Here is a 12,192-nt window from a genome sequence, read left to right on the forward strand (position 1 = left end):
AGCTCTATTGTTGTCCCGAAACACAACAACTGGATGACCTTCATTATCTTGTACTTAAATACGACAACCTGTCGGTCGCTCCTAACCCTCTCTGCCATCACTTCAAACGTCAATATGGCTGATGACTGCTGTTAACTGCTGTTAGATCAAATCTTTACTTGTTCCGTTGTCGCTGACAACAGAGAACAGACGTTTGAAAAGAAAGACAACCCCAAATCACCCACATGCCAATAAAGACTGGACTTGTGTTATCACTTGACCCCTGTGTTTGGCAAATTATAGCCGGTAATCTGCAGTTGGAATTTTTACTTGACACGTTCGCACAGGATTGAATTCACAGACGTCCTCCACAATTATTTGAAATGATTGAAGACCCCACAGGTTGTCATAGTCTTGTGCAAATGTAGTTAAAGTTGTTAAAAGGTGAATTTTTAACCACAATCATGTTTCCCTGACCTTAACCAGCTATTTGTTGCCTTTTTTGCAAATATGTAATAATGTCGACCTTAATTGATGTGAAGCAAGCGTACTCAGACCAATATCAGGTCCTGATTGATGTTTTTCACAGCAGACATTTTGACATTTCCCAGTAGGAAAAAGAACAGGTGCATAAATACAACCACCAATTTCCGAAAACACATTTTGCATTGTTATTAAAAACAAGACAAGAATGTACCTATTTTTTAAGTTGGGAAGTAATATTGGAGTGTATTGTCAGGTTTGCCCTCTCTCCTCCTCGTTCGCTTTATCTCATGAGCTCCTTGCACAGGCCATTTGGCGATCACACTAGTCAATACCAAATTCGTTACAATGTCTGTAAGATCTCCGGATGTAAGATTAAACGGCTGAAATCTGATGTTTCAGACATTTAACAGACTAAAGTTTAAAGGAATCATTCAACCGTTTGGGAAATATTCTCATTCAACTGTAGCTAAATGAATGACGGCCGTTCAGTCGTCTGTTTTGGGTTTTCTTGTTTTGTTCATGCTGGTTCATGTGGAGCGGTGCCGCTGTTGATATTATTAGCAACACCTGTGCTTCCCCCTGCGATGACGAGTCCAAATGTCTGCTGTGAAAAAGGCCCGTGGCTGGAGTTAGCTGCCTGTCCAACCAATAACAGCCCCGACGCGAGCGCCGTGACTAACCTAACCTTGAATGTCAGAATTATGTGTTAATTTTTAAAAAATCAAAGCCTTGGAGTTTAATTATTCATCACATCTGAATAGGTCACTGCCTCTATTTTGAGTGTGAGGCAGACAAAGTAGAACTCTGTCTGAGCAGGGAGATGGCTGCTCCCTGTTTGCCTCTTCGTGTCAGAGACAGTCTGCAACACCGACTGTGACTGCAGCCGCTTCTGTCCGCGTGCAACAAACCACAGTGTCTCCTGGCTTCAAAACAGCACGTTTGTCCCAGTATTTATAACACATAGAGATGGCACCACAATAGTTTTTTATCTGTTTATTTCTCAACTAAAAACACCAGCAGATCCACATATATGTTGCTTTAAAGGATCATATTTACATGAGTCGTTGTAAATGTATTTCCTATCTCGCAGTTATATAATCACGTAATCCATCGTCGCACATCCGTCATGCAGCTACATTTTTGTGTGATGTTTGTAACGCGGATGCATTGAAGGAGAACAGAGCACTTCCTGGAAACTCTTCCTTGTTGGTGTGTTCAAGGAAATTCAGCCGCAGAAGATTTAAGAGTTTGTTGGATAACATCACATTCGCAAGGACTCCTGTTGGAAAATCAAAGAGCGGAAACATACGATGAGCCAACATGGATGCCGATTAAAAGATCGCTGTTAGGTGGCTGACAGCCAAGCAAAATGTTGTGTTTCCGGAGATTACAGCAATCACTTTAACACATCAGCAAGGAAAAATAAGAAAAATTACCTGTTACCCTGTTATCATCAATGTTCAATACCACTGAGAAAAAAAATACTAAAAGAACATTTTTAGATTATTTTTATTTTCTTTTTAGTAAAGAATCTTTTAAGCACAACAGCATTTAATTAAGATAAATTACATCTGACCGTAGTAAAGATTAGTATTGAAACAGTTCAGTATCAATGCCTCTGATATTTAGATTTAGATTTATCTCCCAATTTGTGGTTATCTGGAAGATGAAAGATAAATCTATAAGACGACGTGTTAGTGAATCTCTTTGTGGTTTGTGGCACTCAAAGTCAATTTGTGATACCTCCTCAATGTTTATAGGTTTCTTCTTCTCTTCAACTGCTCCGATCTAAATGTGCTACTCTTCATTTCTCAGGTTGCCTAATTTGATTTAACTTTTAGATCCAGTTTCATAATAAAAAAAGCGATTACAATCAGTTTGGCCTAGTAGACTGTGTGTGTTGTTTACAGAAGCTGTGTCCTCGCTGCAGCAGCCAAAGGTTCAAATATGACCTGTGGCCCTTTGCTGCATGTCATCCCCTCTCTCACCCTATTTCCTGTCACTCTTCACCTGTCCTATAAAATGAAAAGCCCCCCTAAAATAAATGCAACTGAACACAGCCAAAATGCTTTTCCTAAATCGTGAACTTTGTGGTCTCTTGTGGAGGTCTCTTCCCCCAGGTTAGGAACTCCAGCTCTAGAAAGTGTTGACATGAACATTTCTGCGCTCCACTGTGATGTATCACAGACCAGTAGTGGACGATGATTATGTGTCTCTAAGTGTCTGAGCTCTGGTTTCTCCTCTGCAGATGGCTACACTACAGATGATATTGAGTTTTACTGGCGAGGTGGAGACGGCGCAGTGTCCGGGGTCGACAGAATAGAACTGCCACAGTTCTCCATCGTCGACTATAAACTCATCTCCAAGAACGTGGTCTTTTCTACAGGTACACCACTGTCAACTTTGTCTTTGCTCCTTTGACTTTGTCCTTTTCATGAGCGCTGGCGGCTTTGTTGAGCTAAAAGAACAGGTTATTAGGAAAATGAAAAAACTTTCTAACATTAAAATCCAGAATAACATTTGGTTCAAGGTTTTGGAGTGGAGCATGGCAGGCTCAAGGAAAATATAGCTTTTTAGTGGGCGTCATTGAGGAAAATCTATTTCTATCCCACTTCCTCTCTCTCCCTGTGCCTCCTTCAGGTTCGTACCCCCGCCTGTCCCTCAGCTTCAAACTGAAGAGGAACATTGGTTACTTCATCCTGCAGACATACATGCCTTCCATCCTGATTACCATCCTCTCCTGGGTCTCCTTCTGGATCAACTACGATGCCTCGGCTGCCAGAGTGGCCCTGGGTAGGATCGCCTCGCCACCGCTGAACAGTGACCCCGGGAAATAACCCACAGCTAAATGATAACTGACCAGAAAAAGAGCCAGTTAGCACCCATGTAGATTAGCCTTAGATCTATACATTACTGTGTGTCACGAGCCTGATCGCTGTGTTGACTCTTTGTTTTCCAAGCATTGACTCTTCTTCTCCTTAGCTTAAAGCATGTGAGTGATAGCAGTGTGTGATAGGCTGCCTGGCTAAATGTCTGTTGTTCAGAGATGACTATATGCATGACTCATGCAGAGCGAGAAGCGCTGCAGCTCGACCTTGAAGCGTGCTGTCTTTCTCTCTGCCTGTCTGTCCATCGGAGCCTCTCATTGGTTGCAGATTCCAGCTTATCAGAGCCGGATCGTGGCTAAATTACAGGCGAACAGAAAGGCGGCAACATTCGCTTAAATGCACCTCAAACATGAGAGTGACTGCATCAATGTCAAACTAGCTCCGATGCTAAAATGGAAGCTGCCTTCAGTGTTAAACTTGGGTATGACAGGTCTGAGCAGCAGAGGGAATGGCTCTGAGCTTTATGTGTGTCGTTCTTGTCACACACCATTTGTTTTCTGGAGTGGGACACTTGTGGGTTGGAGCCCCAGATGGTGCGTTCGAAGGGTAACGTGATTTAAAGATTTGCCCCCTCCCAGCACCCTGAGAACGTGCAGCGAGCGAGCGCAGCCAATGAGAGACGAGGCTCCATGCTACAGTGACACTGCTGGCTTCTGGGTTATTTATAATACGTGTGAATCTGACCAAATGCAGATTGTGCATGCAGATGACTAATGTATCAAACACAATGCGCGTATGTCAAAAAAGCAGGTGAATCGTGCTGTGACTAATAGCAGATGTTTACAGTGCCAACGCTGTGCTTTTTATACAGCCTACAGTTTGTTCTGTGTCAGTTTGGACACATGATTGGACAAATGCCCTCATGAAACACACACGTTTCAGTCTCAAGGTACCTTTTTTGTCCATATGGGTTCGCTTTCTTTCAGGCTTGTCTGCGTTATATAAATACCATAAAATGCACACGATGAACATGAGTGCTTATGTTCACCAGCACATGCACGTGTCCTTTGAAGATGATCACCTGATCTCAGTTGTTTTGATGGAGGGCAAATCCCAGTGAAACCAAACACCGGCGTTCACTCACTTGCCACTTCTCTTACTATAGACATTGAATCATTTACTGAATAGTGAGCAGTTCACTTAGATTTTGAACACTTACATTCATCACCTGACTGTGATCTTCATACCTTTAAGGTGTGGAGCACTGCGCTGTGGGATTATTAGCAGAAAGTAGTAAGCACAGACAATGTTCACATGGCGGCCATTTCCCTCTGACATCATGCTTAGGGTGCGAAGCTCGAATGTTGTACTGCCTTGTTCCACGTTACAGGTCCTGTAAATGTAGCGAATCTGACAACTTGAATCCTTTGATTGCTGATCAGCAACTGAACAGACAGAGTGTAATGAAATCTGGAGAGATGTCAAGCTTTATTTCCAGGTAAAACTACATAGTTAGCTTCTGTTTGACAACAGCTAACATCAGCATTTAACAATTTCCTATGTGATTGGAAATGCAGAAATTAATTCTTAAATATCTACATTAATTTAAGACATTTGATTAAGACTGAAAGTGAAACACACTGAATGTAATCAAACGGCAATGTCAACTAGAAAAAATAGTGATGCTAACATCAGCTAACGGGGTATCGAATATGTTATTTTAACTTGAAATTTGTGCCTCAAAATTTCCACTGTCTATTATCTTTTCAGTTGCTGATGAATTGGTTAGCAGTGAGATGTTGATGACTTTAGACTGTATTTTTTGTTTCTTTTTTACCATGTTCAATGCCTTATTTTAGTGTGTTAGCATGCAAACTTTTGCCAATTAGCAACGGACAACAGAAGTTGAGGCTCATGGGAATGTTAATAGTTTTGCTGGTATTTGGTCCAAAAGTATGGGGCAAATTGTCCTTCTGTCTTCACAGTGTTGCTGTACAAAGAGCTATTGAATCACCAAAATAATGATTCATCCTGAGAAGGACATGAATGTTTTTAGGCCTCAATATCATGAAACAAAAAGAAGGCTTGCACGCTGCAGGGCTTCAGTCTGATGAAGAGCAGGTTCACATCGGTGCACTGAATAATTTGGATATTGAAGCCGTGCAGTGTGCAAGCCATCTTTCTGCTTTGTTGTTTTGCTTACATTTGACTTAGCACCTGCCCTTTTTGGCTTGGATGATCCTGTCCATTCTGGCACGCTACCAAATGTCGTGACAATCTATCCAACACCTGGAAACATTTCACTCAAGACCACAACTGTCGACCTGCTGGTGGCACTAGAGGAAAAGTCAGAGTCACAAGGATTTATTGTCTGAGGATCATGAATGTCTGTCATTTTAATCCACCCAGTTCATAATGGTGTGCTGATAGCGTGGCTAAATGTCTGACAGAACTTTTGGTCAAACTAACATTTTTTCACCGTACAGATGATGGTGAAATTGTCTTACAGCATCTAAAGACTTCACTTTCTCTCTAAACGTGTGACCTGTGGTATCCAGGGATCACTACGGTGCTGACCATGACCACCATCAACACCCACTTGCGAGAGACGCTCCCAAAGATCCCCTACGTGAAGGCTATTGACATGTACCTGATGGGCTGCTTTGTGTTTGTGTTCCTGGCCCTGCTGGAGTACGCCTTCGTCAACTACATCTTCTTCGGCCAGGGCCCCCAGCGGCAGAAGAAGGCGGCTGAGAAAGCAGCCACGGCCAATAATGAGAAGCTGAGACCCGACCCCAACAAGGTACGTGTGCGGCCAAACTTTCCTGTGTCTGTGCTGTAAGTTAATGTGTGTGTTTGTTTCTGTGGGAGCAAAATGACTTCTTCTCCTCTCAAGGTCAATGTGATGCTGTGATCAATGCTTGATGTCCTTTACCAGCACTCTTTACTCCTGCTCTAGCACTCCGTTTCTCACTGGTTTAGCTGTGTGTATCAACTTTATTACTCAGACTAGGATCTGAAAGAGTGAATGCAGAAGCAATGATTGGCTTTTTACTTTATCTCCATATTTCTGTGTCTCTCAAAGGGCAAGGCACCTTGGAAAAAAAAATCACTGGCTGTGGTGCCCAAGCCTTCCCTTGAAATTCCATTCAGCTGCTAAAGTTAGCAGGAACAACAGCAACACAAATAAGAAAAAAATAAATAAAACACCCTTTCCTTCTGAGTGTGGCAAGCTACGATTTCCCCGAAGTAACAGTGCTGATTTTGTATGCTTGCAGTGGCTGGTGGGAAATGTAGTTCAGAGAGATGATGCTCTGTATGCCAGAATGAAACAGAGGGAAATTGACGCATATGACTCGATGTGGGATCCCATCTTTGTGGACGATGCCGCATTAGGACTAGGCGAGCAAAGAAATAAGGTACTGGAGGTTTTGAAAGTCAAAACTAACAATGTCATCAATCTGAATCAATCCAGATCAGAGGAAAATGCTGTAGTTTTTGTGCATTTCTTTGATTTTCTATAGATTTTTTAAGGCAACTTTGATCATCACTCCCACCATTGTGTTTTTTCCCTCTCTTGGTTTGCTCTTCATGCATTTTCCTGACAAACATGGCTCAGCAGTTTGATTTCTGCAGGCATTAACTTAATCTTAACTCGGGCTGTATATTTCCAAAATTTGACGGGTAACGACAGATATGGCAAGAGAGAAGAAAACATCAGTAGCTTCTCTTAAGATGATATTATTTAGATACTGAACCATCTCAAAGGCAATTGATAACTCTTTCAAGACTAAATGAACTAATTGAAAAAAAGAAAAAAGAAACATGTCAGATAAGAGAAAGAGATCATTTGCAGTTTGGTGAATAGTGCCAGAGTTACACAAAAACAACAAAATACAACCAGCTCCATTTACAGCAGGACAGGATTGGATTATAGGGACGTTTTTCCTCAGAAGTCAGGCTATGGATGAAGAAATGTTGATCCGAATTCACTTCCCACAACGTCTTTCCTGACCTGACCCCCCGAACCTTTTTAGCCTACCTCTCCTCATCTTTGCAAAGTCCTTACTATTTCTCTCAACCTTCTCCTGTCACATTTTTTTCCTTTTGCTTTCCTCTTTTTTTAATTCAGTTTGTCTTGTGAATCGACAGAATTTTAACCACACTCTGGTTGAAATTCTGAGATGACAATGAAGATTTCTCCATGAGACTTAGTTTGTGGAGTGCGTTGTGCTCTTCCAGGAATGTTACCTCATAGTCTTGTGGTCGTATTATCACTTAGATATTGATTGACAGATGATCAATAATTTGATTCTTAGTGTTTTTTTTAACGTGCTTAGAATAATCTTTCACTGTAAGTAACACAGTTTTGACTCATTTGCATTTCCCATTCTAGCACCTCATCAGTATTTTTTACACAGTGAATTACTTAATCATCATTATAGCTGCACTTGTTTTGAGTAGATGTAGTCTGAAGTAAAAAAAAAAAAAAAACACTTTGAGATTTCCCTTTGGCAGTAACTTCTCATGGCTCCACCTGTTTTTACACCCTCACACAGATGACTCCCGACGACAACATCCTGTTCAGCACCCTGGAGATGAAGAATGAGATGGGTGGTGCCGGGGATCTGTCCCGGGGCCTGGGAGCGCCCGGAGACCCCCGCAACACCATGCTGGCCTACGATAGCTCGACACTGCAGTACCGCAGGGCAGCCATGGCCCGCCAGAACTATGGCCATAGCGCTTTGGAGCGCCACGCCCAGAAGAAGTCGCGCCTACGGAGACGGGCCTCCCAGCTCAAGGTGAATATCCCAGACCTGTCCGACGTGAACTCTATCGATAAGTGGTCCAGGATGATCTTCCCCACCGTCTTCTCCTTCTTCAACGTCGTCTACTGGCTCTACTACGTCCATTAAACCTGGCGGCGTCCGGTGGCCAGCTTGTGGCGGGCACGCAATGAAGGGGGGGGATGGGAGAGGGGGATTTAGGGGAGGTGAGAGAAATCAAGAGAGAGAGAGAGAGATGATGATGTGAGAGAGAGAGAGAGAGAATGAGAGATGAACAGTGCACCAACTTTTTTTAGCTGGTTCATTTTAGAAAAAGTGGGGAGAGAGTGCAAAGACTTTTGGATGGACTGCAGCAGCACCCAACACTTCAGTCAGCAGTGACTCTTTTAGGATTTGGGAAACACCTTAAAACGACTGAAAAACACTCGAAAAAGAAGAGCGAGTTTTAAAAAGACAGAAACGGTGCCTGTTCCAGAATTTCAATATATCACTAATATTTGTCATTCGTAGCTTACTCTCTGTGGATCAAATATTTATGCTTGTGTTTGCATATACTTTAAGGATTTGTTTTGTTTAGTATCTATTTACTTCGTAGCCGAGCTGTCTGCATCCAGGAAAGCTTTATAAATGATTTTAAAGGAGTCATCCTTGATAGTCTATTTTCCTATAATTACTGTATATCAAAAACATCCTTTAAAAGCATGCTTATGTTTAATTTCATTTGCATCTCAGTCATGATGATGATGATGGCGCGCAAAGCATTTTAGTTTTACTAGTTGAGGTTTAGTCTGTCAGCTACCATTTTGCAGCTTTGGCTTAGCACGGCCCACCTGGGCGGATGGTTTGAGCATCGCGGGACGACAACAGGTGGACAGCAGGGGGCGCTCTTTTCTCTGGACATACCTGTGGGGCTTTAATGGTGCCAATGCTGAACAGAAAAAGCTTCTTCAGTTTTTGAAGGTCTCATATGATCCAGTGAAAGAGCGGGGACTGTTGGGACACTGACGCTTTGGCCAAGTTTATGTTTTTGCTTTCGCTGTGCTGACAGATTTCAAGTCCATTTCACCACGTGTTATTTTTTTAAAGAGAACATTTGACTCCTCCGTACTTTCTGCCATCGTGTGAGGAGCTTCAGAGGCGGAGAACGGCTTTAACACGACTTATAAGCTGGTGTAAGAACTTTGCTGATAGACGAGCTGAGTTTCATTGCAACCAGAGTTGCTGCATAAATATGGCAATCCACAATCATCATTATCAGTAGAATTGAATGATAGAAGTATGATGCGTTTCATGTGATTAGGTTTCTGTTTTGAAAAACTGTAGATAAAACATAAATCATGTTTAAAGAAAAAGAGATGATTCATTTTTATAAATCAATACTCACATTGTTGTGTAAATATTATGGATTTATTCTATTTAAATGGGTCTCTGTTGTTGTTTTTGCAGTTGAATTACAGATCAAATGTTCCATTCAGTCGAGAAAAAAAAAAGAAGAAGAAAAAGAGCAATTTAACTGAGGAAAAAGAAAAAACACAATTCACAACTTTGCTGACTCTGTACTTTTTGGACTTTTCTCTCTTTTCTTTCTTTTTAATGGACTCTAAAAGCATCTACTTGCTGAAACTAAAGCACTTCCAGACACCAGTGACTTTTGGGTCAATGTTTTGTTCTCCAGAAATGACTAAACAAGGACCCCACTATCCAGGCATTGAAGTCAGGCATATTTTGTACAAAGTTTCTGTAAATTCCAATTGTAATATTTCATAATGACTGTAAATATCTTGTGTAATGATTGTCAGCAATTATGAAGATGTATCTAAATTCAATTAAAACTCAATTCAGTCTATCACTTCAATAACAGAGTACACAGGTGGCGGTTTTCTGTGTCCTGGATGAATGTGCGGTTGCTCGTGACGACTGACTGACTGACTTACGGCTGATTGAGTGTGTGAATGAGTGAATGAACAACTGAACCCGACGCAGGGAGTGAGTCGGCGAGCGAGGGAAGCAAATGTAGGGGTGAACAGAGAGATGTGAGGGCTGCAGCTGGGGACTATTGGCTGCATAATGGATGTAGAGGGAGAGGAGTTGGAGCGAGAGGCTGCAGCAGTGGTGGTCTGGGCTGAAATGGGCTCGGCTGGGGTCTGAGCAGGGCCGAGCGCCAACCCCCGCCTCGGGGGACATTAACGCAGAGAACCGTAGATATGGAGGCACTCTGTGGACTCAACTATGGCCTGCTGGCTGCAGGGGCCAGAGCTACAAAAAAAAGACAGGAAGAGAAAAGAAAATAAAAAGACAAGAAAGAGAGCCATTCTTGCATCCATCCATCCATCCATGCCTCGACCTCTCCCTGCATCCTCCCCTCCCTCAGCAATCCAACTGCACTCTGCACTGCACTCTCTGCCTGATCTGACCACTGTTACAGCCTTTAAATGGATGCTATTGAATATTTGATGATGCAAAACACTGAATATTTAATATTTATAAAGGGATTTTGTTCTCGCAGGAACTAATGTGCGACTAATGTTTGGTTTTGAAGTTGGAGGATGAGAAGAACACAATGAGAACGTTATGAATTAGAAATACACAGGAAATTAGGATTTACAGTTTGTTAAACTTTGTTAAGCGACACATAGAGAACCTCTCATATACAGCAATGGCTCTTTCTCATCATTTGCAGGAAAATGGAGGACAAATTAATATGTAACTCAGGCAGACTCTACATGTTTGATGATTTTATGGTCGTTTGTTCTTGAGATAACGGAATAGACCCGAGCCTGCTGAGAGCATGGCTGCACATGGCCTTTGAGCGTGTACGTGTGTGTGTGTGTGTGTGTGTGAGTGTGTGTGTGTGTGAGTGAAAAACTGTAGTTTGCACTGTAAGTGCAAAACTACCTAAAAAGGCAAAGTGATGTAAAAAGTGATGTAACGTCACATAAAACCGTGTTCCAGGTTCCTCCATGCATAGGTAAAAATCAGCTCTACATTGCTGTTCCCCCTCACAAGAACAGATGTATTATCTCACTACAGTAGACAGATGGTTTGTGCTAAATTGGCCCTCTCTCTCTTTTTCTCTTTTTAAAAAGGGCATCAGTGTTGACATGTAAGAGAGGGGGAAAAGGCAGATGCTTTCTACTTTGTAGTGTTTCCATGTCACTGGAGTAATTAGGAATGCACAGACCTCTGCTCTGCGGAATCATCTGTGCCTATGTGTGAGTGTGTGTGTGTGCGTGTGTGTGTGTGTGTGTGTGTGTTCGTGTGTTTTGTTTCCAAGAGTGTGTTTCCTCTCAGTGAGTATACGCGTGTTTGATTGGGTTCACAGCTGTGCCACTGTGCAGTCGGCATGCCAGCCAAGCCAAACCCAGCCAGAGCTGACTGGGACAGGTGAGAGGGTGAGTCTGGCACACTTGCGTCACGCCACTCCCCTGCTGTATCGGGATGGAAAAAACACGCTGAGCTGCCCAGGAGAGACGAACCCGCCTCTGTCAGCTGTTCAAGGACAAAACAGGAAATCATTCAAATTCTTTGATTGATGATAAATCACCTGCAAGGTTGAGCGTGTCATCCTTTAAAACCGACAGTATAGGTCCATCTATCCCCATTTGAGGGCAGTTATCCTGTAATGCCTCTAGGCATCACATACTTACCAGTACAGGTACATACAGTTTTATTCTAACTCTGTCACAATAATGAGTGGTAAACAGGTTCTGCAGCTCACTCTGGAGAAGACAACATATGTCAACATGAGGAAGTGGAAAGCATCCTACATGCATGCCATCTGTGCATGAGACTGCGTTGCTGTAATCGGTCATACGTCAGAGTCTCACTAACGTACATGTAAACATATTTCACGCTGCTAAACAACAGCAATCAACTCTCAACATGCAAATCAGAAACTAGCTCCCCTTTCAGGGTTCTGTAGGTGAGCAGACCATAAGATGATATTCAGAGTGGTCATTTTCCTCTGACATCACAGGCAGGATAATGTTATACTGCTGTGTTCCAGGTCACAAGTCATGTAAACGTAGGGAATCTGTTATAATTCTGTCACTTCCTGATTGATCAGAAACTAAAAAGATGGAAAACCGTGAACATTTGGAGGGACATCAAGC

General features: G+C 42.5%; 1 protein-coding gene across 2 annotated transcripts in view; it reads left to right on the forward strand.

Annotated features, from left to right (window-relative positions):
- Positions 1-8,278, forward strand: part of gabrb2a (gamma-aminobutyric acid type A receptor subunit beta2a) — a 43,088-nt gene extending 34,810 nt beyond the window's left edge. Inside the window, exons 6-10 of one of the 2 annotated variants that reach the window (XM_030395957.1) lie at positions 2,714-2,851; positions 3,106-3,258; positions 5,852-6,096; positions 6,572-6,712; positions 7,853-8,278. In XM_030395957.1, coding sequence (XP_030251817.1) covers positions 2,714-2,851; positions 3,106-3,258; positions 5,852-6,096; positions 6,572-6,712; positions 7,853-8,209 — 1,034 coding nt within the window. In that variant the 3' untranslated portion in view covers positions 8,210-8,278. The remainder of the gene's footprint in view (positions 1-2,713; positions 2,852-3,105; positions 3,259-5,851; positions 6,097-6,571; positions 6,713-7,852) is intronic. The other variant, XM_030395958.1, reaches the window with a different exon arrangement.
- The last annotated feature ends 3,914 nt before the right edge of the window (positions 8,279-12,192 follow it).

Source organism: Sparus aurata, chromosome 18 (genome assembly GCF_900880675.1).
Source record: "Sparus aurata chromosome 18, fSpaAur1.1, whole genome shotgun sequence".
NCBI lineage: Eukaryota > Metazoa > Chordata > Actinopteri > Spariformes > Sparidae > Sparus > Sparus aurata.